At 42.7% G+C, this 26,827-nt stretch overlaps 1 protein-coding gene across 3 annotated transcripts in view; it reads right to left on the reverse strand.

Moving 5' to 3' along the window:
- The window catches only part of LOC138245813 (alpha-N-acetylgalactosaminide alpha-2,6-sialyltransferase 2-like), a 577,537-nt gene that overhangs the window by 206,593 nt on the left and 344,117 nt on the right, over positions 1-26,827 (reverse strand). For all 3 annotated transcript variants that reach the window (XM_069199748.1, XM_069199746.1, XM_069199747.1), the window contains exons 6-8: positions 21,338-21,441; positions 15,263-15,346; positions 9,820-9,919 (exon numbers count right to left, since the gene is read on the reverse strand). In XM_069199748.1, coding sequence (XP_069055849.1) covers positions 9,820-9,919; positions 15,263-15,346; positions 21,338-21,441 — 288 coding nt within the window. The remainder of the gene's footprint in view (positions 1-9,819; positions 9,920-15,262; positions 15,347-21,337; positions 21,442-26,827) is intronic.

Raw genomic sequence — 26,827 nt, forward strand, 5'->3', positions numbered from 1 at the left:
TGGCAAACAGCCATATATTGTAGTGAATACAAATGACCTGTATGGCTCTAACAGAGCATTTATGATCACAGTGCCCTTAACAGAGCGAGAGCAATGAAAATATATAGATAAATAAATATGCTTGGATATTTCAAAAAAATAAGGTCAGTCGTTATGGCACCAATTCGTTCTCGTTCGTTCGTTAAACTTTATTTCGGCAAATATTGCCATAAAAGTCAAGACAAGAGATGAATACAACATACATATATACATTTTACAATTAGATATAAGATACAATACATACAGTTGGCAAGAAATATATGGATGTCTCCATGATTAAGCAGTACCGCGTATAAAACTATAAATAACAATTTATAAATTAATTAAAAGCCAGAACTAAAAAATTAATTAACTTGGATCGAAGAAACAGTGCATCATATACCTATACAAGGAAGGGAAAGAGCGGCCCACCTAACAAAATATTACAGTTTGTGACCAAATCGTTTTCTGATAAGGTACACATTAAATAAAAATCTACTCGTGCCAAACACCACTAATTGTGAAGTATTAGACTGAAATATGCGCTCTGCTTCTTTGTAGGATCTAACCCCCACATATTTACAAACGGGTTTGATCCAACAATCCCTTGGATTCTTGTATACTGGGCAAAAGAAGAGTAGATGAACAACATCTTCTTTAGCCCCTAAGGTACAGAGAGTGCACAATCCACAACCTTTTACCCCTCCCCAAATGCATGTGTATGCATTAGTCTGTAAGACCCCATACCTAAACTGTAGATATAGGCCCTCATTCTGACCCTGGCGGTTCTCTACCGCCAGGGCCAACGGGGGCGGGAGCACCGCCGACAGGCCGGCGGTGCTCCCTTGGTCATTCTGACCGCGGCGCTTTGGCCGCGGTCAGAACGGGAAAACCGGCGGTTTCCCGCCGGTTTTCCACTGACCCTTAGAATCCTCCAAGGCGGCGCAGCTCGCTGCGCCGCCGAGGGGATTCTGACCCCCCCCTACCGCCATCCTGTTCATGGCGGGAAAGCCGCCATGAACAGGATGGCGGTAGGGGGGGTCGCGGGGCCCCTGGGGGCCCCTGCCGTGCCCATGCCCATGGCATGGGCACGGCAGGGGCCCCCTAACAGGGCCCAACTAGGCTTTTCAGTGTCTGCGATGCAGACACTGAAAAGCGCGACGGGTGCTGCTGCACCCGTCGCACGCCTTCCACTCCGCCGGCTCGATTCCGAGCCGGCTTCCTTGTGGAAGGCGCTTTCCCGCTGGGCCGGCGGGCGATCTGAATCAGATCGCCCGCCGGCCCAGCGGGAAAGTCAGAATACCCCTCGCGGTCTATTGACCGCGGGGCGGTATTCAGGCGGCTTCCGACGGGCGGGCGGCAACCGCCGCCCGCCTAGGTCGGAATGACCACCATAGTGTTTTTGCCAGTGGAGGACCGATCTCATCCAAAAATTGTTCGAAATTAGGTGTGTCTTTTATGTTAAAAAAATTCAGAGTCAGAATACCAATCGATGAACTATGCAATAGCTCTCCGTTGACATAAGACCAAAAGGTGTCCTTTACATATTTCCTGGTACATATTGTCATATTCTGAGGAACATCCCATAGGTGTGATAAACCTAATCTCTCATACCACTTAGATACATATTTTAACCAAGGGGTATTCATATGACCATCTATCTGAGTTAATTCAGTCAATCCACTCTTGTAATCACTCAACTCCGGGGTTACCCATAACCTAACCCAATACAGCAATGGTCTTAATAATGCTTGATAATCTGCTCTTTTAAGGTTAATATCAAGGAAAACAGGGACTAGAGGAGTTCTCGTCGGTATTTTAAGTAGCCTTCGTACAAAGTGGTTTTCCGTTTTTCCAAAATTATTATTACAATAGTAACCCCAGAGTTCAGGACCATAAAGGGCGGCCGATTGGGCCTTTGCTTTATTTACTTCGAGTGCCGGTGAGATTGCTTTAGAATAGCTAGCTCTGTGTACTTTTAAAATAGGCATTGAGTTTTGTTTAAGGGATAAGATTCTTTTATCCATCTGTCCTTTCCAGGACAGGTTACTATCCAGCATTAACCCCAAATAATTAAAACTCCCTACCTGTTCCAGTTTTTGATTCTCCAAGGACAGATTATTCCTGAGGGATTTCTTGGGGTTTATGGACATATACTTAGTTTTGGTAGGATTTATTTCTAGCCCTTTCCCCACACAATACTTCTGGAAAGAGTCTCCCAAATTTTGCAAGCCTCTCGGAGTTTGAGAAATAAGGATGGTATCATCGGCAAATAATAATGCCGTAACCGGCTCACCACCTAGCTTCGGGGAGTCATGTACACAATTCCTTAAATAGCTCGGAATATCATTAACATATAATGAGAAGAGTGTAGGTGCTAACACGCAACCTTGGCGCACACCACGATCTACAGGTATGGCCCTTGAGGTTTCACCTTCTTTTCCCCATCTAATTTTTGCATAGTTCCCTGTGTGAAGCTTGATAAGTTCTTTAAGTAGTTCCCCAGGGACCGCCATTTTCCTTAATGTAATCCACAACAAATTGCGCGGAACAAGATCAAAGGCTGCCCTTAGATCCACAAATGCCACATAGAGACTACCATTCCTTATGTTTATATACTTCCAACAGATGCACATAAACCTAAACACCTGGTCAACCGTACTGATTTTTATTCTAAAACCAGCCTGATATTTGGTTAGTATTTTAGTCTCTTCAATCCAATCTATAAGCCTATTTAAAATGTGTCTGGCATATATCTTTTGTAAAATGTCTATTAAACTTATTGGGCGGTAATTACTTGGATCATAGCGATCACCTTTTTAAAAAATTGTTATGATTTCTGCCCCTTTCCATGAATCGGGGATCGGTGTGCCTGCCACAATGGAATTACTCAGGTAATTTATATAAGGCCCCCACACATCCACATCATATTTTAGTAGATCGCCGGGAATTTTATCAGGGCCTGGGGCTTTGCCCATTTTCACAGCTGATAAAGCCTTATTAGTTTCTTCTAAACTAAAAAGTAATGGAGCAGTACTCATTTCTAAGTTTGTCTCATAGTCCCCGAAGGACAAACTCTCCTTTTTGTTAGCATAGAGCTTAGTGAAGTGATCACACCAAGTATTTTCATCTAGGAAAATATCCTTTGTTGATCTACCCTGCTTATTTCCCTTAGCGATTAAATTCCAGAAGATGCTCTGATCCCGTAACTTAGCTGCATTCAAGAGATCCTCCCAAAAACTTTCATCCCATACTTTTTTAGCTTGGGCCATAGTGTTTTTATAGGCTAGAGTACCGCTTTTTATATCCAAACAGTTCCCGGATTTTACTGCCTGGATCAGTCTTGATTTTGCTATTCGACAATCTTTATTGTACCATGGGTTCGCTGTCTCTAGATGGTTCCTTATCCTATTACCATCTTTTTTATAAATTTTACTCAATAGTGGAGTTAGTGCATCCACCAGCTTAAGATGTAAATCAAGAACACCTTGTGTTCCCACTAATGCTGACTGTAAGTCTCCTACCGTTTCAGTAAATACATTGTAAATATTTATCAGCGTCTTTTCTGTTCCCAAGATATATGGCCATCTTAGAGCACGCCTGTTATTGGTTACCTCTAGCTCCGTGACCGTGGTATTTAATAGGGTCTCTTCTTCGGATCTAATAATAAATGATTGAGAGTCTAGCCATAGTTGGAGGGTGAAATGATCACTCTCCGTCCTATGGTCGATCTTGAAATCAGTTATTTGGTCCCATATATTCCGGGTAGCCATTACAAAATCTATATGTGACCTGGAATTTCCCTTAAAATAGGTTGGAGCTGCTGGTCTGTCTGATCGGAATCGACCATTACAAGCCCTTAGATCATGTACCACAGTCAACTGTAAAATCTGTAAGGCGGCTTTTGTGCTTTTAGCTGAACTTGCAGATTCTAAGGGCAAGATATCATTAGCAGCATCTTGTTCATCAAGTAATTTTTCCAACCCCAAGACAGGCTCATATTTACAGTTAAAATCCCCACCAACTAACACCTTTACATTATCTCCTAATGAATCTAAAAAGGAATCCAAGAGTTCTACCACCTCTGATTCCTTGTTAGATGGGGACGGTCTATTATATATATTTATTAAATGTATAGTTTCTTTCCCTCTTGTATCAATTTTAAGGCCTAGTAGGTCCGGAGAGGGGATGGATAACTGGGTGACATCTATTTCTAGAGTCACTTTAACCCAGATAACCAGCCCCCCTGAGGCTCTACCTCTAGTTGATGGAATAGCATAAGAACAGTATGTTTTATACCCCAACCTATGGGGGGTTTCTACCATCCAAGTTTCCTGTAGGAATATGATATTGTAATTCTCAATATAGGAACACCATACCACATCCTCAAGGTTCCTGGCTAAGCCAGCTATATTCCAAGATATCAATCTAATATTTGTTTTCCCTTTTACACAGGGTGAATCTAATACTATTGGTAGGTTGTCGTTTTCTATAACATCCTCTAGTTCAACAAAAGGATTTAACTCTTTGTCTTGATTATAATCTTTACTAACGTCATTAACCTCCATAGTCACTGTGAGGCACTTATCAGGTACGCCCAAGCTGATTACCTCACTCAAAATAGAATAAGGGGATTTAACGCAGTTTACCAATTTAACTGTCCATGAATTTCTGGGGCTCGAAGGTACTATAAGTTTCGGTGCTAAATATTCTATACTCTGTTTTTGTTCCCACGTCTGGGTGTATACTAACATTTCTGTGATAGATTCCCCTACTCGTGGGAGTCAATCGTTTTCATCCAAAGTACTCAGTACCGAAAGTCTATTTTCAATTGGAATATAAAGATTTGCGTTTCTTCTATTAGTCAAGAGTCTGTGTGTTTTAGAAAATCCTGATGTACTGGCTAAATGTCTATAAAAATAACCCAGAGAATGCACACCCACGTCAGACTCCTCTACATCCAAAGAAGCTGCTCTAAGAAGAACAGTCGCAACATGTTGAGGGTGCCTAAAGTTAATAATTACACAATCCCCCTTACATTTTTTCTTCGCGTTTCCGATCCATGATACCCGTCTAGTGGACAGTATATGATCGGATAGATGTGGGGGGAAACCACAATTTTTGTTTAACCAAGCAACTGATTTCCGTTTGAGAGAATCATGTGATTCCTCACGGAAATTCATTGCTGTTGGGTCTAAGGGAGGAACATTCGAAAGGACTATGACATATGGTTCACAATCAGGTGGGAGATTAATATGATTTGGTCTGTTCACGGGAGTAGTGTACCTTACGATATTAGGTGCAGCTGCTTTTATATGTGAGGTACTATCCACCATACGTGGTGGCTCCCTAGATTCTGGTAAACATGACCTCTGTGCTACAGCCAATTGTGCAGAGTTACCGGGATGGACGGGTAACTCAGATTGTTTCATAGTCTGTTCCTTACACATCTTATCTAAAAGACCACCCAACCTAGATACCTCCATAGATAGCAATTCAATTTTTTCCATAAGAGGTTTAGTCATATGGTCTAGTTTTTCCTCAAATAGCTTAGCGATGTGACCCAAGAGATCACAATTCACGTCGTCCTTATTAATTATAATCTCGTTATTAGCTACATTACTTCTATGACCATATTCTATCGTTGGTTTAAGATGTACGTTCCCCCGCTTAATTTGCGTTTTTCTGCATTTTCTAACAGCTCTCTTAGGAGGAGAGTGAGACAATGCGGACTCACTCGGGGGCTCCAATGGGTCTTGAATTGGTGGTTCTAAAACTAAGGGTAAAATGGCTGAGTTTTCCAAAGGGAAAGCTTCAATATTAAGGGGATCCACCATAATAGAACTGCTGCCATCGTCTACAGAAGAAAGAATTTCTGAGGTGGACCCCTTCCCTAAGGATTTCCTTCTATCAATGTTTATCTTGCTCACCATTTTAACCAAATAATTATCCAGGGTGGAAATATTTTTAGCCATTCTACACCACCCTCACGTATATAACAACCACTACTAGTATTAATAAAATACTCGATGGACTGTCTAGTATGTATAGCCCTGCCCTACACAAAACTTTTATATTGTAACAAAATATAGGGCGCCTACATATATCAGCAATAACACAAAACAACAAGTGTATATGACCCAGAAGGCCCAAGTATACAGCTTACTAAAGCATTAACAGATTAGATAGAAGCAATTAACAGCTTAGCGAATTGGCCCAACCCGACCCCTTCCGGCCCCCTAACGGGCACACAACGGCCCGCCCTTTGCCCGGGCTTAGCCCGGCGCGGTCCGCGCGCGGTCCCGCGAAGCGGGGGGCAGGATCAGTTTAATAGCGCCTTCGGGCGCGCAAAATGCGTTGGTTCCGCTTCCGGGGTGCAAGGGGACCTGGGTAATGTAGTCCCGTCCTGTCCCGTCAAACGTTCCCCCCACACAGCGGTCGCGATGTCAGGCGACGGCGGGGGGGAGACGTGGAGGCCAGCAGAAGGAACAGCAGCCCCGAGGACCACAGGGGCACACAGGTATGCAGCACGATGCGGGCGTAGGTAAATTCTGCAATCAGCCCCCGCTCAGCCAGGGGCAGGATCAGTTTAATAGCGCCTTCGGGCACGCAAAATGCGTTGGTTCCGCTTCCGGGGTGCAAGGGGACCTGGGTAATGTAGTCCCGTCCTGTCCCGTTAAACGTTCCCCCCACACAGCGGTCGCGATGTCAGGCGACGGCGGGGGGAGACGTGGAGGCCAGCAGAAGGAACAGCTGCCACGAGGACCACAGGGGCACACAGGTATGCAGCACGATGCGGGCGTAGGTAAATTCTGCAATCAGCCCCCCGCTTGGCACCAATTTAAGATATTATAATACACATATTTTTAATTTTTTTAATTTTTTAATCAATACCAATAAATTATTACAACAAAACATTAAGTCACACGCGAACTATGCATGTTTGAATAATTAAAAATCTTTCTGTTTATGTTCAGAATTTAATAACCATGAGCATGGAGTGTCCTTTAATCTCAAAGTAAACACCTATGGTGTATATCTAAGGGTGAACAATGTGTCTTTCAACATTGGCGGCTTTAAAACTATTTATGAGTGACACCTAAAGAAAATGATATGTTCAACCATTTTTAAAACACACATTTACGGTGTATATGCAAGGGTGAACAATGTAACTCTCAACACTGGCGGTATATAAGGTACTTATATGTGATGCCCAAAGATAATGATACAAACGCTATTTTAAAATATAGGCACTGAGTGTTACGTCCTAAAGAGGCCAGATAATCCTTACAGGCCAAAACGCGTCGACAATACAGACTTCGGAGGAATGTTTTTGGAATTTATAAACCAATGACTAGAAAAGAAATGGACGGTCTCAAAGGCATATAGGACGAACATTAACCTAAAAACCGATACCCAACAACATTACCCAACCATTACAGCAGACTGCTAGCCAGGAAAGAGCAGCAGCTTGTATAGAAAAAAAGACTCCAGTGCAAAAAAACTTTGTTTTTCTGTTTTCTTCTTTTTTGATTTTTGATTGTTGGAATTTTGTGACAGTTTTGTTGCATGTTGTATATGTGGATCATTTGTTTGTTTCCTTATTGTTCATGTCAAAGATATAAACACATTTTTTGATCGGTGGTGGGGAAAAGCTACGAAAGAACAGAGTAATAGAAAATAAAATAGACAATAAGTGTCTCCAAGTGAGTAATTTGTTTTTTCATTTGAGATTTATATCATGAGATATATCTATCTCGCCTGTATACTTAATTTTCAACCATCATCAACATTCATGAGGCAGGTCGCAATTTGCGACCCCATTGAGAATGGCTGCACGCACTGTGATGGTGACCTGCTTAGGACAGCAGACCACTATGTCTTTGACTGCGTTTCAAATGAAGTTTTTTTTTAATGCAGCCCGTTTTCCTTAAAGCAAAAGAGGATGCATTTAAAAAATAAATGAAAAGTTTTCTTTTCTTTTTTTCAGAGTAGGCAGTGGTCCGTGAGACCACTACCTGCATTGAAAACATATTTTTGCTTCCATTCACAAAGGGTTCCTGTTTGAAAATTGGTTACCACCAACTTGAAGTTGGTGGTAATTGCAATCGTTTTGCGACCGCATTCACAGTCGCAAAACAATCTTACATCCCTTTGTGACTCGCAATGAGGAAGGGATGGCCTTGGCATGCCTCTTCCTAATAGCAACTCGCAAACCTATTTTGCGAGTTGGTAACAGGTAACCGACTCGCAGAATCGCAGAATAGGATTGTTACAAGAGGGAAAAGCCTTTTCCCGGTCGCCAACGGCCCGATGATCCATTTGCAACTGGAGAAAGGCTTTCAAACATCTGGCCCTTGGTCTCTTGCAGCAAGCTTCTTCACATTAGAAGTGCGCAAGCATGCAGGAAGTGAATATGATATATGCCTGTTGGCCAGGTGCCAGATGTGCAGAGCTTTGTTTTAACCGCCAAAGAAGCAGTTCTGCAGCTGGGTGAAGTGGTGCCCAGAGGGGGGCAATCGAAGAGAAGCAGCACATGTAATAGTTATAATATTTCCAGTGATCCTTTGTGATTTTGACATGGGTTGGACCACGACAACCAGACTTTGGGCCAGATGTGTGAAGCTATTTTCTGCTTGCAAATGGCCCAATTCATAGAATCAGGCCGTTTGCAACCAGAAAATAGCATTTAGGTATGTACCAATGCTATTTTGCGATTCAGTAATCTATTTACCAAATCTCAAAATAGGTCTTCTAGTCCTTATTTGGAAGGGGTGTGCCCAGGGCGTCCCTTCCAAATAGCGAGTCGCCAAGGCATGTACGATTGTTTTGCGACCATGAATGCAGTCACAAAACAATCGGATATACCACCAACTCCAAGTTGGTGGTAACCTATTCGCAATCAGGAAGGGGTCCCCAAGGGATCCCTTCCCCTTTGTGAATGGGGGTGCCAATAATTTTTCCGAGCAGGCAGTGGACCCTCAGACCACTGTTTACTCTGAAAAAATGAAAAGGAAACTTTTCATGTTTTTGTTTGTAATGCATCCTGTTTTCCTTTAATGAAAAATAAACTTTTATTTTTTTTTGTTTGTAATGCACCCCGTTCAAGGAAAACCAGATGCATTACAAAAAAAACTGCTTAATTTAAAAAAGCAGTCACAGACATGTTGGTCTGCTGTCTCCAGCAGGCCACCATCCCTATGAGTGCTGGCCAATCCCAATGGGGTTGCAAATTGCAACGTACCTCATGAATATTGATGAGGTAGGTCTTTGCGACCTCATTGGGAGTTGCTAATTGTACATTTCATTTTGCGCGTCTCTAAGTGCTCGCAAAAAGTCACAATTGGAGACTCGCAAAATGAAATGGTCATACATCTGGCTCTTTAACCTTAATCTCTCATCTTTACCCACACCCTGCACTGTCTAACCACGGAGGCACTCAACCCTGGCTATCGAATATTGAATACTCATTACAAGTCTTGTAGCCGTACTCCAGGGCTGTTCATCCACTGGAATGTAAGTGTGAACACTGTGAGTGAAGGTGCAGTGCTGATTGGGGTCCTGCCTTTCCCATTGAGAAGTTCCTCGCCCACTACAGAGAAGGAACCTGTGCTCATTTGGCCCAGGAGACGAACTTTCAAGAGAATTTTCCAATGACCAGGGACCACTATGGACATGATCTTACATCACTCAGTACTACTTTTGCTATCTACGCTAGGTAAGTTGCTAATTAGGTTTGAGCAAAATGGGTTCCCAGGCAAGGATACATGGTCATAACAAATCTGATAAAGCGTGTTGTACCTCATCACAGGCGTGGATGGCAGTCAGCAGCATGGATGCCCCGGTGGATGGACGGTAGATGTCTCGGCTTCCCCCTTTTAAAGTGTTTGATAGAAGAAATCTGAAATTGTAATTGCAAACAACTGTGTAACCATTGTGAAAAAGGAAGAGGACATTGTGCCACATATTTTTTTCAACTTTGTTTTTTATTTTTCGGTTTTCTTTTTTGTAATCTATTCTCTCCTGCCTAATCTAACGCTTCCCTGTTTCCCTTTTCTTTCACAACTGCCATTGGAAAGTAGTACAAAATTCCAGTGTATATGTGATAATTCCGTGATTCCCTTTCCGGCTATTGCTCCATACATAGGACCTTATTTCAGGTGCAACACCCCGACTTTCATCCCTCTAGTACTGCTAATGTAGAAGGTTTGCTGTATTATGACATTGCTGTTATGATGACGGCTGCCTTCCCCCAAACAACCTTCATTCTTATGTCTGAAACTCCTTCTGAAAAAAACTCCGGTGACAACTGTACCATATGTGCACCATTTTAAAGTGGCTACCACCATAAGTGGGTACAGGAAATGTAACCCCAAAGTAAAAACGCATTGCCAGGGTATACATATCAAATATCCCTTACACGAAGGCGTGTTAGGGGCACTTGAAAGCTCAGTCTGAGAATGCCTGCAATGGCTTGTATGGCTATCGTTGTCAGGACCGACACCGCTGCAAATGCTGCCAGATGCGTGACTAAAATTGGGCTGCTGATCCTTGATTATTTTGTCACCCCGATATTGCCACAGGTGAACACAATGGGTCTGATTACGAGGCTGACGGTCTGAAAACTGCCAGCCTCGCAGTGGCTGTTGGACCGCTGCGGCTGTGACTGTCTGAACACCACATTACGAGGTTGGCGAGTAGACAAGCCAACCTACTGCTGTCCCTGCCAGGATCTCAGATTCCAATGGGCTGACTGTGGTGCAGGTTATAATCAGCCAGGGCCGTGCTGAACCCAGCTCTGCCCTGCTGATTATAACTTTGTTCTCCGCCAGTCTTTTCATGGTGGTTCAACTACCATGAAAAAGCTGGTGGAGAACAAGTGCAGGGGCCACAGGAAGTCCCCTGCACTGCCCATGCCCGTGGGTGTTGGTGCCCCCTGCGTGAGGCAGCATTTCCGCCGGCTCTATTATGAGCTGGAGAAAATGCTGCACACCTTTCCCACTGGGCTGACTGGCGGAAACCTTGATTTTTACCAGTCAGCCCAGTGGGAAAGTTGTAAAGGGGCTGACGGGGAGGTCGCTACCATGGAGGTGACCACCCCGTCTGGAGTTTGATGGACATTCCTGCCTGCCAAACTCCTGACAGGCCCCTAAGTATGATATATAGTGCTTCCACTGTTTTGTTTCGGAAAAGTTTAGTAAGAAATAACACATTTATTCAATCGTGCCTAAAGTTGAGATACATTTATTGACGTATATGAAAATAGCAAAAATAGCGAAGTTTCTCGAGTGGCATTTGCTTGTAAAGTGGCAGTAGTGCTGTAGAATAGTCAGGATGCTACTACTTAGTAGTACACGTCAGTGAGGAAATCTACTTACTTTCTGTCAGATAGAACACTATTCAGCAAAAAGGTTTGCTAGCCCCAGTTATTGCTTGTCTGTAGTGATTATTATTATTATTGTTAATAATAATAATAGTAATTATGATGATTATTGTTATATAGCTATTATTACTATTATTATTATTTTCAATCATAAAATCATTATTATTTCATGGTCGTTAACAACAACAATAATAATAATTATTATTCTCATTAACATTAGCAATAGGAATTATTATTATTATTATTATCATTATTATTATTATTATTATTATTATCATTCTTTTTAGTATTGTTATTAATATTAATATTATTAATAAAATATAGCTAATATTACTATTGTTATTGTCAATCATAAAATCATTATTACGTTATGGTCGCTGACAGCAATAATAATAACAATAATAATAACAAAAAATGTAATGACTATTATTATTATCATTAACATTAATGATCATACCAATAATAATAACAAAGTTATAATTTTAAATATTATCAGCAGTAGTAGTGCTATTTTAGTAATAATACTATTTTAGCATACACTATTTACACTGAGCTGCCTCTACTTGCTAAAATAATTGGTTTTATTCCTACTCAGATTTTGTGAGAACAAGTACCGTGATACATTACCGCTTCCTATGACCACAACTGACCTAGGAACATCGTTTGAAAAGAAGGATTGTTTGTGAAATGTCTACTTAATTACCCCCAAAAGGCAACTAGTATTTCCTCAGCACGGCTCAAAGTAAACCTGAACATAGGATATTAATACCCATGTTTCTCAATAGCACAGACTTTGAAGAACCGTACAGTATGTACTATGGATATTTTCATTAGATGAGACACAACTCTTCAAGGCTACTGGTTCGGTTCGGAATAGGGAAGGCGGACCAGGGAGGGTAGAAACGTGTATAATTTGTGAGGAAGAAAGTAGGGAGGACAATACTCGTGGTGCCAATGAAGAGAGTGTGAATGGGTGCAACGTTGGCTGAAATATTTATTGTAGATTTTCATCAAGTTTTATACATGTAGCTTAATTGTTTACAATATCCATACTTGTGCATGAAATATGCAACGGAGTATATTTGCCACTGCTTTAACTGTATATTTGTCGGAGTTGATTAAATTGTGTAACATATAGTGGATTAAGCAGAACTAATGCTTCTCAACACCAGCACAACACCAAACGTTTCTAATGTTTAGAGGCAGCTTTAACTGGGTCTCTCCACTGTCCGATTTCTCTTGATACCAGCAACCATTTGTAGCTCGTTTTAAATTTAGGGCCATATTTGCAAAGAGTTCACACAACAGATCACAGCAAGTAAATTGTTTGGGTGTGTGAACTGGGAGAGAGTAGAACTGCTCCATATCTATTTAAATGTGGCACAGAAGTTGCACAGTTCGGCTCTCTGTCTGCACTTATGACTGCATGTGCCAACACAGGCACGTTACGCCACAAAGCAAGGGGGTCAGCATTGTTGTCAACATAGTTTTTGTGTAGAAAGGAGTACCTTCCTCAGCAAAAATTACGATTTAAGGCTGAAAAAACGAGGAGAAATTATGTTTTATGGCTGCAAAAACGAGGAAAGATAAAATCATTTCCCCTCGTTACACTTGCCGCAGGGAGGCACAGGATTTTGCTGTAACTCCCTGTCTACAATTCTTTGTAGATAGGGATGTGTGTCAAAACCCATGGGTGACTGATGGGAACACCCATGCCTCACCCATGGAACACCTCCCTGACACAGAGTAATGCAAGGAAGGGCATTGGGCTGCGTTGAATTACTTTGGGTTTCAACAAAGCACAAATCATGATTTGTGTTGGCTTGTAAATCCCAGAAGAAGACTTTGGGGGTCACCGACCGCCAGGGGTAATGTGCCGTCCGTACCGCCAACAGGCTGGCGGTACGGAGACCCATATTACGACCGCGGCGGTAGTGCCGCGGTCGCACCGCCGGGGCCGGCGGTTTCCCGCCGTTTTAGCCTCGGCGGTGATAATCCGCCAGGGCAGTGCTGCAAGCAGCGCTGCCCTGGGGATTATGACTCCCCTACCGCCAGCCTGTTTCTGGCGGTTTGCACTGCCAGGAAGAGGCTGGCGGTAAGGGGAGTCCTGGGGACCCTGGGGGCCCCGTGCAGCTTTTCACTGTCTGCATAGCAAGCAGTGAAAAGCGCGACGGGTGCTACTGCACCCGTCGCACGGCCGCAACACCGCCGGCTCCATTAGGAGCCGGCTCCTTTGTTGCGGACGCATCCCCGCTGGGCCGGCGGGCGTAAACTAGGATGTTGTAATGGGGTCCGCGGGAGTGTGGCCGCATTGGCGGCCGCACAGCGGTTACAGCTTGGCGGGCGGCCGCCCGCCAATGTTGTAATGACCCCCTTTGTGTCAACCCAAGCTCTTTGTAATTCTGAGCCTTATTGCAAGTGTGGCTTGCAGGAGGAAAAAGGGGTGGGAGGCGCGTGGCCGGACAAAAAAATATATATACATTTTTTTTTAAACTCACCTTTTTTGCCCCGCACTCCGATCCACTACAGTCCTCCACTGCAGGCATAGGCTCCCAGCCTGCCCTGCGTCCAATCCTAAAGCTGCTTTCATGATGCTGACAGCATGAAAGCAATGTGAGGACTGGACGGAGTGCCCAGCCAGGGAGCTCTGAGGCAGAGTGAGAGTCTCTGTCTGCTGTCTCCAACCCAGCAACACAGTGCTGGGTTTGTGAGAGCCCAATGTGCATGTGTGTTTGGCCTGCCCGAGACGGATGGCCAAACATACGTGCGCACTGAGGGCGGTGCTTTGCACACCCTTTAATATAAAACAATAATAAACACATTTTATTATTGTTTTATAATAAATGTTTTGCTGCTGCTGCTGGCAGGGGTGGGGGGAGAGGGGCGTTGCTCCTCCACCTTAACGGAGGAGCCACCCCTGCCTTATTGTACATGTCCCAGTCTAAATGCAGCATATTCTGTTTTCTTTAATATTTTCCAACTAGAATTTAGAATTGACCCATAAAAATCAGTATAAAAACCCTTTAAACAAAGGCATGTAATGGGGACAGATAGTATTAACTATCATTAAAGGGGCGTTTGACACTTCTTCCTCAAGGCAGGCACCCTCCAAGAGTGCAGTGCAGTGTCATGTCAGTCAGGCTACTTCACATTTCTGGCATGGATTGCTTTAAATCCCAGACTTTGAAGCAGTTTTCATACTCGCTTACAATCTTTGGATGGCTGTAGTTGTTCAACTTACATTTCCATGAGGAAGGGTAAATGTTAAAATGTCTCGGTATTTTTTTTTTCAGTGAATACCATTTACACGCTTGTTCAGTCACCATCCTAGAGTGCTTCAAAAGAGGCGTCTCCTGCAGTAGCAACTTGTTTTAGAAATATGATCTTGCAATCTGTGTAATCTGACCCTCGTTGCCCCACATAACCCAGACTGAGGTCTGCCTCCCCTTGTCGACACTGAAATACTGGAATGTTTCATGAGTGCCCCTATTACTGTTTGCCAATTCACATGAGAAATTGTGCTTTTCATATGCACCATTCGACCACATTTTACCATGGATGGCGAGCCTCCCGCACATCCTTTTAGTGGACAGGCCAAGTATCTATGTTTGGAGCAATTTTGGCCTAGTAGTTACACCAGATGTGTTTGTAAGTCTGCTGGTCTTCATTCTACTTCCAAAACGCTATTCACACCACACGTGGGACTAACCCCCTATATTTAAAGTACAAACGTGCTTTAGAAACAAACAATGTACGCAGTAAATATGAATTTTAGAAATAATATGTCCCAAGTAAATGTAAACAATAAAATCCACAAGATAAGGTCTTAGATTAAGTTTGGAGCAGTACAGGCTGCCTTACCTGTTTCTGAGGTAACGCATAAAGTCTGGGTGAAGAATCTTGAATTGTTCTCTCGTGTAGTTTTCACCAAAGTACTTGGAAGGCCTGTGGAGGGAGGGGCCTGAACATTAGTAAAGTGGGACATGACCAAGCAGAACAGTAAGCTTTCTGGAGTGCTTTGTTCTGCACAAAACGTAGTTTTTACAAAAACGCTGAGTATTTTCACACAATAAATCACTTCTCCAACACTGGCAAAAAATGTAATGTTCCATCGTTAAACACACATTTGAGGAATTCTTTGAAAACAAACTGCATTCAAGTAGATTTGCGTTTCGCCTTGATGCAGAGAGGCCAATAGTTATTTGAACAGATAGATTAACAAGCAAGATGAGGTTTCTAGGTCAATTTGTGAGTTCCCGCCATGCCACTTCTGAAACTTTCTCTACTCATTTAAAATAGGCAGTGATTTATAATGGTGAAAAGATGCTTACTTCCAGTCAGATAATATAATTTCCCACTATGACATAGTGGCAGCAAAATAATTTATTCTCATTGCAATGTAACAAGGGAGGCGTGTTAATGTATGCCATTCATCAGTTGGCATGATGACATGACCTCACCTCTCCCTCCTCATCCCAGTTCTGACTTGGTGAGGTAATTTCTACTCGTGAGACAGGATTACTTCACGCACTCTACTAAAGGTGGAGTATAAAATAAAATGTGAAAGGCCCTTTTACTGTTTTAACTAAAGCTTAAAAACCGCCCCCTTCTTATATATCTTGGCCTAGCGCCACGTAACTTCCTGTGATTGTAAAGATCTTTACTGACAGAAGAAAGGGAGGTAACGGAGGGATGAAGGACTGAAACGATGAGGCATCGAACTAGAGGTAATTAAAGAAGTAAGTAAACGAAGCATTACCACCACACCATCCTTTCCTCGTTCTAGCCCTGACCATCCAAGGACATAGAGAGCTTCAACTTTCATTAGCTGATAGTCTTGCACACCTATTTAATTTGTCTTTAGCAGGGAATCGCCTGCCCTCAAAAGAACTGTGACAATGTTAGCTATATAAAGACTGAATGGCAATGGGGTCGGGCCACAACCTTATTAGAGCCTGCTAATTGCCCATACTCGGTCTGAGGCTCGGGATCTGTTATAAACCTTGACCCTAGCTCAGGTCTTAGAGTAAAATGAAATAATGTCCCTCAGCAAAACGGCTGCTGTGCTTCAGTTTACTAGCTTTGTCCACAAGATACAATATGTGAAACAAAGGAGTTCCCTGTAGATATTTAATTGATGAACTTTAGAGGACAGAGCAACTATGGTGTCAAGAGTACTACAACAGGGCCGGAATCCAGTTTGGGAAAAGGGCATTATTTGTTTTTACTTTACCAATTTTTCAAGGTCCCCTACATGAATTCTTGAATTGGCCTTTGCACCTATGTCCAAGAGGGCGATAAATCAGTAGTCTGATCTATTTTCAATTTTTGTATAATGTATGTAAAATAGAAACTCGGCAGGAGTCACCATCGCCATGGGGAACCATCGCCAGTTGAAATGAGACATTCTAAATAATTGTATATTAAAAACAATAATAAACATGTATTCCTTAAATAAATATCTATGCATTACACATATCTGTATGTCATAGTATATAGATAACATATATGTAAGTGACTGTGTGTCTCATTATGTGACTATGATTATAGGGAAGGTACCTGTAAGAGTCTGACAATGTATTTAAATATCTAAAGAAGTATATATATATATATGTATATATATATATATATATAGTCACTGCACGTACATTGAAACATTCAGACATATTTATGTCTCATATGTAGATGGCATTTGTACACGTCTTTACGTACATGAGATGATGCTTACATTTATAAAGAATTACACAAATAAAGAACAAATATATATTCCAATATTTAAAAGTCAATGTATATTTAAGCAGAACTCACATGTGAAAGTATGACTATATAAATATCACTACATGTGTGTGCACGTGGTTGCCTTTATAGTAGGGCTTTGTAGCTTCTAAAGAAAATGTATTAAGTATTATGTATATATGTGTGTGTATGTATGTATACATTTGGCTATATGTATAGATGTGTAAGTGTGGACTTGATCAGACAAAAATTTCCATACATGCAAACAATTTCGTAGATTTAAGCACAAGCGGTTTAGCTTACAAAAACAGCCTCACAGACACCAACACAAAAATACTAGCTTAGAAACACTTACAAGCATAAATTAAGAAACATATGACATTCACATACACACACACATATACACCCACTGAGACAATGCAATCATGCAATGCAATACAATCATGCATCTGCGTTCTGCTTTTGATTTGGTCCCTAGAGATAAGCTTTGGGGAGTGTTACACAAAATAGGGGCACCACCCGATATTATCCATCTATTGATACGCATGCATGAAGGCACATATGCGCAAGTAAGATGGGGCAATCAAGGTGAATTGACAAACAAATTCCCCATTAAAAGAGGTGTCCGTCAGGGATGTGTGCTTGCACCACTTCTGTTTTCCTTATTCATCAACGAGGTGGTCCAAGAATTAATGACATGCCAGAATGATGCTCCCACCCTAGTAAATCAGAAGATCCCTATTCTCCTTTTTGCGGATGACTCTCTATTGATTTCAAAAACCCCTATGGGTTTGCAAATTCTCGTGGATAGATTTAATTCATTCTGCTGGAATTTTGGTCTAGAGCTGAACTCGAAGAAAACGAAACTGATGGTGCTTCGCTCTGGCCCTCGCAAGAAATGTACTATTAGGTTAGATGGAGCTATTCTGGACCAGGTTAGCTCCATTGACTACTTGGGTGTGAGACTTACAGATTAACTCCTCTGGGAGGAACAAGTTGGCAAGAGTGCTGGGCTTTTGCAACATCGGGCAGCATCCATATTGCGCCTTTATAGGAATACGATCGCTAAAGTTGTGTCTCCAGCAGTAAAGATTTACGTGGCTAAGGCACAGGGTGCTGCAGTTTATGGCGCAGAGATTTGGGGCATGTCAGATAGCAGCAGGATAACCAAAATTGAGAATAGTTTTGCACGGGCCTTATGTGCTTGCCCTATTAGCACCCCATTAACCCCCCTATTTTTAGACCTAGGGCTTAAACGAATGGCTGACCTAATTATCTTACGGCCTCTATTATATTGGGTGAGGCTTTGGATAGTCCCCGAACTGGCCATATATAAGTCTTCTCTATTAGAATTGTTAAAAAGCCCTAACTCTATGTCCATCCCATGGATTAAACACGTATCCAGTTGGTTTTGTATGCTGGGATTGAGGAACTATTGGGAGAATCCTCAGCAACTTGTGAAGTCCCATGTAAAAGCACTAAAAGGAGCTTACTGGTCCCACATATGTAATAATTACATTTCCCAAAAATCGAATGGTCACCTAACTAATTTGTTTATTGATTTCAAATGGTACCCAGAGTTCGAACTATACCTAGATATAATTCCTGATTTACTAGGTAAAAGTTTTTAAGCCAGATTTCGATTCGGAACATTACCTTTGAAGGCCTTGACGAGTAGATGGGGACCCAAGTTAAGCTCTGATATTTGTCCTGCATGTGGCACTTCTTCCGAAACAGTAGAACATTTCATGTTTTTTTGTCCCGCTTACTCAACCCCAAGGTTTAAATGGATTCGCAAAATCTGTCGGGAACTGAACTTAAGGAAATATGTTTTAGCTTTGAGGATTTTAAAAAGCCATAATTCAAATGTGACAATTTATGCAGTAAGCAAGTTTTTAGTATCGGCATGGCGCATACGTATCTTTTATTTACAATGATTGAAATTGTTTTAAGTCGGGCAAACATGGACTTTATTCTTTTTAAATTTTGATATGATATTATGATGTTTATTTATATTTATATTGTATTGTATTGTATTGCTTTGATGGTCTGTTGGCCGAATAAAGCTTATGTGTGAAACAGGAAACAATCATGCATGCATTCACACAGCGACTGAAAACCGCAGTCGGATACTCATTACGGCGAATGTTCATGACTGGTCATTCTTTTTGGCTCACAATCATGTAATGTGAGAAAACTGGGCTGATTGAAGAAGCCCCCTCACGTTTTTCCTCCATTTTTTCTGATACTGGTGTTTTCTGACTCTGGTTGTGCCCTGGGCACTGCTAACCAGTCCCAGGGCCAGTGTCCTGTTTAAGGTTTACCTTTAGGTTTTATATGTCCTCATATTCAAAAGCTCATTTTTCACTATAGCAAGGCCTACCTCTCTCATAGATTAACATTGGAGTTACCTTATTACATGTAAGAAGTTATAATTTTCAAATGGAACCAGGTGACCCATTCATGTTTGGTGTCTTTAGAATTGTAATGAAAAATCCTAACTTATGGTGGAGCTCGATTTTTAATTACAATTTTGAAATAAAACTTTTAGAAAGTTGGCATATTCTAGCTTTAGCTATTTAGTGCCTATAGCCTGTACCTGCATCACATGACTGAATGTATCTGACAGTTGAGCTTTTTGCATTCCTCCTAGACAGCCACACACTGCTCTGCTGTGCAACCCTGATCCGAACCCACGCATTGCTGCTGCTGCGTAGATTGGAACCGCTGCAAGGATTTGCATCACAACACAGCCTGTTGCTGCTTTGTATGGCACATCCTCAGCACAGGACCTTGCATCCTTTATCGATGGCAGTTTCGATGATGATGCCAGACTCTGCATACCAGCCTTGCAGCTCCCCAGAACCTATGCATGGCTCCGACTGTGCAACGCATCCTCAACTATGGACTTCCCTTTGCTAGCCCCCGTTAGCGGCATATTCAACTATGATGCAACAGGACCCCACACACCAGGCTTGATGCATCTCGGAACCAACGCATTGCCTCAGTTGTGCGACACACCTTTGATGCAGATCATGGCAAGGCTCCACAAGCCAGGATTGAGGGTACTTTGTTCAGATGGCCTAACTGAGTCTCTGTAGTTGGGTCATGCTCCATTGCAGTCGGGCTGAACTTGTGACTTTGTCCCGGCCCAGTGCTGCCAGATATCTACAGTTGGTGCTTTACGACTTTTGGTGCTATTTTGTAAAAAAAAACTTCAAAATCAAATATATTTGGATCTACTTTTGTTGTTTTGGTCTTGTGTTATTTGTTAAAAAGATATTCTATTTTTCTAACTCTGCTGTGGGCTCCTTTTTTGTGTTATCCTTCTGTTACTGTTTGAAGTTTGCACAAATGCTTTACACATTGCCTCTGAGTTAAGCTGACTGCTCTTTTTCAAGCTACCTTAGGGGTGAGCACAGGTTAATTTAGGGTTTGCTTGCGACTTCATCCTGAGAAGAATTGTGGTTGCTGCTTGAGAAGGGTCTCACCCCTCCCTCAATCAGTAACCCAATTTCTTACAATTGCAGCATGATCAGAAATATGGAATGGCTCTCTGCTGGCAGACTTAAAATAGGGAAAAGCTTTGTGAGATGAGTGGAGACCAGCAATTGTTTTCACTGTGTCAGTAGAGGGACTCTGGAACCAGCAGAATGTAGTACTCTGGGGTAGAAGTCAAGCTACCGGCTGTCATAGTAATCAAGATAAGGAATATTTATATTTTGAAGGAGTATCCAGGAAGTGGTTTTGAAACTATACAAAAAATCAGAGGCACCACGTCAGCTAATTTTGTTTTTCGAAATGGCCATATTCCTACCACGTCCTCTCTGCTGCTTCAGTCATACACCCATGGAAGTTGACATAAAACATGTATACACACATTCATCTCTAGTTAGCAACTCTGCAGGGTATACCTCACTATAAATCTTGCATTATCACATCGAAGACAGTGGCCTAACCACTATATCACAAGGTAAGCATAATAAATTAATTCAGTATTTAGTAGGGTTAGGTTGATAATATGAAGGTAAAAACAATAATACATATACCTTGACGATGTACTGGAAGGCGATGTATTGGATGTGTTATAATTGTAGACAAGCATTATTAGCATTGCTATATTGGCATACAACTCTTTGCAGTCATGTTCAGCCTTTAACAAACCCTATTTACACTCCCACAGGACCATGGAGGACTTACCGCTTGCCCTTGTCTTTTCCCTGATCCACGTCCTGGTGAGTTATAGCTGCCTTGGCCAACAAGTAGTCTCGGTCGTGGTCTGGGAGGAAGACGTAACTAGTTTCCTGCCAGGAGCAACATATCAAAATGAAGAAAGGAGAGAATAAACAATGGAGTTGATAGAGGAGGTCACAAAGTTGCAGTGGGAATGTATGACAAAGCGTTAATCTGATGATGATGATTATTATTTGCTCTAGTAAAAAATGTAATGATATATTATAATAATATTATGTAATATAATGACATATCTAAAATAGAAATATATACTACAGCGTAATACCAACAATAATAATAATAATAATAATAATTCAACTATAATGGGGACAACAATATTATTAACAATCATCATCATCGTCGTCAACGCCGTCAATCATAACTATTTTTGTAGTTGAAAGCTTGGTAGATAGAGGAAATTGTGACAATTTCGCTAATCTTACTGCTTCAAAGTGTGTTGAAAGCAAAAGCTACCTCGCAAACGTTTGTATAATTTGTACTGGGGACTTCATGCATTATTGGCAGCAGTTTTTTCACTATAAAATCTTACAGTCTTGCATTTATTGATTCGTGGTTTATTAACATGGTATATTTAATATTATTATGATGCACGGAGAAAGACTGAAAATAGTGATTTGCCTGAAATACGAACGCATTTAATAATCGTGTAGAAAGTGAACAGAAATCAAAGGTATTTTCACCACCACCTAATTCATGTAGTAAAAAAAATCTGTACATTGTTGGCTGCGAATTTGTAGGCATCGCATTTTCAGTTTTGGGAACTTCATGAAGTGTTTTCCTGTATTCTGAATAGCTGGCAGAGGCAAAGAGGAGAAGATCCATAATATGGAACCAGGGTGTAACTTTCAGGCGATGACATTGTGTGATCCCGTTGTACCAGTGTTAAAAGGGACACTGTATCAGGTCCCTTCTGCATGGTGTAAACATACAAACAGCGCCAATATAATTAGAGGGGTTGTTGCCTGGCACAATTTACGATTACAAACCTCATACCCCTACATTTTCTCAATTGGAAAGGAGCATTCTGTTGACTTTTGCCTTGGCATTCGTTTTCTGCAGAGTTCACTGGCATCACTGCCAGCCTGTCCCACAGTATTCAAACATGCAGCACTGATGCACTATCTGACCCCCTCCATTGATCCATCTACAACGCCTCACAAGTCCTGCTGTCCATGCATGCTTAGGATAGTCAGCTGTATCTCATGTGCAGCCCTGTCTAGTCAGATAGGAATGTAAGGACAAGTGAAGTCTGAGGCTTTGCAAAAAGCACTTCATAGAGCAAGATGTTATGTCAGAAGTGATGTCTTTAATGATGTCATTGCTGGTGTCATCCATTTACAAAGATAGCTAACACTGCTGCCAATACACGCATTTTCAATACAAAGCCACCTATAGTGGTCTGATGTTCCTGATGGGGCTTGTAAGTGACAGAACACGTGCAAATCGGCGAGAAAACACAGATTTCTGCTTGCTGATACCCAGTGTCCCATAGTCTGGAGTATTTTGGACCCCCTCACCTGGTGTTCCTGATTTGCCCAGTATCTGTAATAACGAGGTAGTGGAAATCTATGATTTCGGGGAGAAAAACTATGGACAAATTTTAGACCTGGTATCCTTGGTGTGGTCTCCCGTGTCTTTTCTTCCTCTGCTTCTCATGTTTTGACTGTGTGCTGGACTCTGGTTTTGCTGTTTTGGTACTCTGAACACTTTACCACTGTTGACCAGTGCTAAAGTGCAAGTGCTCCTGAGTAAATTGTAAGTGTATTTGTTCTATTCCTGATTGACATATTTGATTTACTGGTAACTCCCTAGTAAAGTGCACTAGAGGTGCCTAGGGCCTGTAAATCAAATGCTACTGGTGGGCCTGCAGGACTGGTTGTGCCACCCACCTGAGTAACCCTCTAAACATGGCTCAGACCTGCCACTGCAGTGTCTGTGTGTGCAGTTTTAAGCTGCCAATTTGATCTGGCAAGTGTATCCACTTTCCAGGCTTACACCTTTCCTTTTCCTACACGTAAGGCACTCCTAAGATAGGCCCCAGGTAGCATGAGGGGCAGGGTGCAGTGTATGTTAAAGGAGGGACATGTACTGGTCTGTTTTACATGTCCTAACAGTGAAATTCTGCTAAACTCAGCTTTCACTGTTGCAAGGCCAGTCTCCCTCATAGGTTAACATGGGGGCTGCCCTTAAATATTTAAGCGCAGATTTCCTTTGAGGGCAGATCGAAATATGGAGTTTGGTGGCTCTGCACTCACAAATTAAAAATAAATCTTTTGGTAAGCTGTTTTTTAAATTGTCAGTTTGAAAATTCCACTTTTAGAAAGTGGGTACTTTCTTGCTTAAACCATTCTGTGACTTGGGCTGGTGTGAATTCCCTCTAGACAGTGAGACAAAGGGAACTGTGAAGTAGCCTGCATATCCTGATGGGCCATCTGAGATAGAATGGAGCGTGGAGTGGGCTCTTACACCTGGATGGACTGTGCCTGCCCTCACACAATGCAGTATACAACCCCCTGGCGTGAGCCTGTAGCCTGGCCTGGGCAAGGCAGGATCTTGTGAACAACAGTAACTTTCTGTTGAAGTTTGGCAACTTCAAAGGCAGAAAGGGGTATAAGTATTAGACTCAAAATCCCTGAAAATCAGATTGCTTCAAGAATTCAAGAGGAACCTCTGCCCAGGAGAAGAGCTGACGAGCTGAGGAGAAGTGCTGCCCCTGCCTATGACTTTGCTTTGCTGGGCTATCCTGCAGTTGCTGCTTCTGCCTGTGAAAGGGGACAAAGACTGGACTTAGTTGTGCATACCTGCTTGAGATGAATCTCGAAGGGCTTGAGTTGAGCTTGCCTCCTGTTGTTGAAGTCTCAGGGCCATCAAAGACTTCCTCTGCCTGCACCTGGACTCTCTGGTGAGACTCCTGTCCTGCCAAGTGGTGCCCCAACCAGTCCATGGACCCCTGAAAGGTGAAGCTGGTGGAAAAGGACTGAAATCTTCTCAAAGACCGCTGTGTGGGGATATTTTCGATACACCATCCACAACGCAGAAGGTAAAGGACACGCCACCATCCTCGCAGCTGAAATAGACTCTGAGGCTGCATTGCGGCTGGAAGATCGACGCATCACAGCTGGAGCTGGAGAAATCATGTGCAACATACGCTAGCGGCTGCTGATAACGACTCAAACTCCACGCAGCACGGTTTTCTGGCACAGTGCGACCGGATTTTACTGCAACATCGCTGGGTGTGAAAAATCTATGTAAAACCTGCCTTGACCCGAGGTGCTGGTCCGGAAATTGACGCATATCTCTATTTCAAGGAAGATAAATGACCGGAGGATGAAAAAACGCATGGCCTCACTTGCGAGTAAGGAATCGACGCATTGCTGACTTTTCCGACGCATGCTCGCGCAGCTTTATTTTTTACACGGACCAGGTACTTTTGTTTAACAACAACATTCTCACTGTTTTCCAAGGATTAAGACTTATTCTTTTAAAAATCATATGTTGACTTGTGTACGTTGGATTTTTGTCATTTTGGTCTTGTTTGATTTAGATAAATATCACCTATTTTTCTAAACTGGTGTAGTGTCCATTTTGTAGTGTTTTCACTGAGTTACTGTGTGTGTTGTTACAAATATTTTTCACATTGCTTCTGCGGTTAACCAGTTCTGCTTGTGCCAATCTACCAAGGGGGTTTGTGGGGGTTACCCAGGTGTGTTTCTCCTTTACCCTAACTAGAGCGAGGGTCCCTGCTTGGACAGAGTGCAAACTGACTGGCAACCAGAGACCCCATTTCTAACAACTAATAATGGGACTATTAAACAATAACTGTAGAAGCAAGACTGAAGTTCAAGTATCTTCACTGATATCATCCATGATGTGATGAAGTGGCAAGTTAAGTCACCTGTGATGTCATCAGTTGTGTAATTTGTGACATCATGTGTAAGTTCATGAGCATTGCATAATATTAATCAATTCGGCTCCAGATTCCGCACAGAAGGAGCGGAATGCGTGGTGACTCCCCGGACTACCGATGTTCGGCTTCTGACCCCCAGAAACTGCTGATTGGGCTCCGATATGAATGGGCTAGATGCAAATCGGAAAAAAACTCGAGGGGACAAGATGGCGGCGGCCATGCACTCCGGAACCTGGGCGGCCGGGAAAACACCCTAGGGCAGTACCTCGGCTGACTGAGAGAAACACGGAGACCTAGACCGAACCATACTGAGCCAGAACGAGTAGAAAGAAGGAAGAAATCGACCGATGGGCAACGCTGGAGGAGACGGCCCGGCACAGCGGTGTCGTTATAAGAGGAGGTGAGGAGGCCTGGCACCAAGAGGGGATCGAGAGCGCAGCAATCCGACACAGTAAACCGTGATAGGCTCACCAGGGGGAGATGGCCCAGGGCGCTGTAATCTGGAGACCCGAATAGCGAGAAAGCAACCAAAGGTGAGAAGGGACCTGACGTAACGAGGCTGAAACCTAGCGAGGCCGCTTAAGAAGGGGTGGGAAATCGGCCGGACCAGTGATACGGGGAACCGGAGCAGAGAGACGCCTCCCCAAGCCAGAACAGTGAGAAACGGCCACTAAGAAGACACCGATCTAACAATAGCCAAATCAGACATTTCTAACAGATAAATCGACTAGCGGTCGAATAAAGAAAGGGACGATGGGGTAACTTAAAAATACAGCCCGGCCACACGCATTACCCCTAAATTCAGACAAGTAACACAGATTATTCGCCAATCCAGTTTAATAATCTAAGACATTTGGCTCAATAAAAGACAGGCCTCCACCCCCCAGGTGCCGGACCCAGGTGGGCCCATCCAGCAAATTTTGGAAAAACAGGTAAACACTATCATTGGCTCCATACTACCTTTACCTATCAAGTGATTACCAGCAAAAACGCCGCACTACACCAGAGATGGGCAAACTAAATAGAAGGCGAGAAACCGATAATACTAGGGCTATAGCAGACAATGCACCCCCAGAACAGGAGGTTATGGGGAGATCTTCCTCGGCAGAGGGGGGAGCCACAAAAGAACCTACTCTACAAGATGTAATACAGGCTATCGCGGCCTCCAGAAACGCTCTTGAGATGAAAATAGACTCCCTCGCGTCGGACCTTACAGTACTCAGAGACGATCACCGGCGCCTAGCAGAAAGAGTGACCTCGACAGAAAAACTGCTGAATGAACTGGGACCAGAGCTCCAAGGCACTTCCAAAGCAACAGGACAAATGGAGAAACAAATAAAAGACTTGGAACTGAGGGCGGAAGATGCAGAAAACAGATCGAGAAGAAATAACATCAGAATCATGGGACTACCGGAGAAAATCGAAGGAAACAACATGGTTGACTTCCTTGAAAAATGGCTGAAGGAAAATAAAGCGAACAAGGGACTGTCCCAATTTTTTGCAGTGGAAAGAGCACATAGAGTCCCAGC

This window comes from Pleurodeles waltl, chromosome 7 (assembly GCF_031143425.1).
Source record: "Pleurodeles waltl isolate 20211129_DDA chromosome 7, aPleWal1.hap1.20221129, whole genome shotgun sequence".
In the NCBI taxonomy this organism is placed as follows: domain Eukaryota; kingdom Metazoa; phylum Chordata; class Amphibia; order Caudata; family Salamandridae; genus Pleurodeles; species Pleurodeles waltl.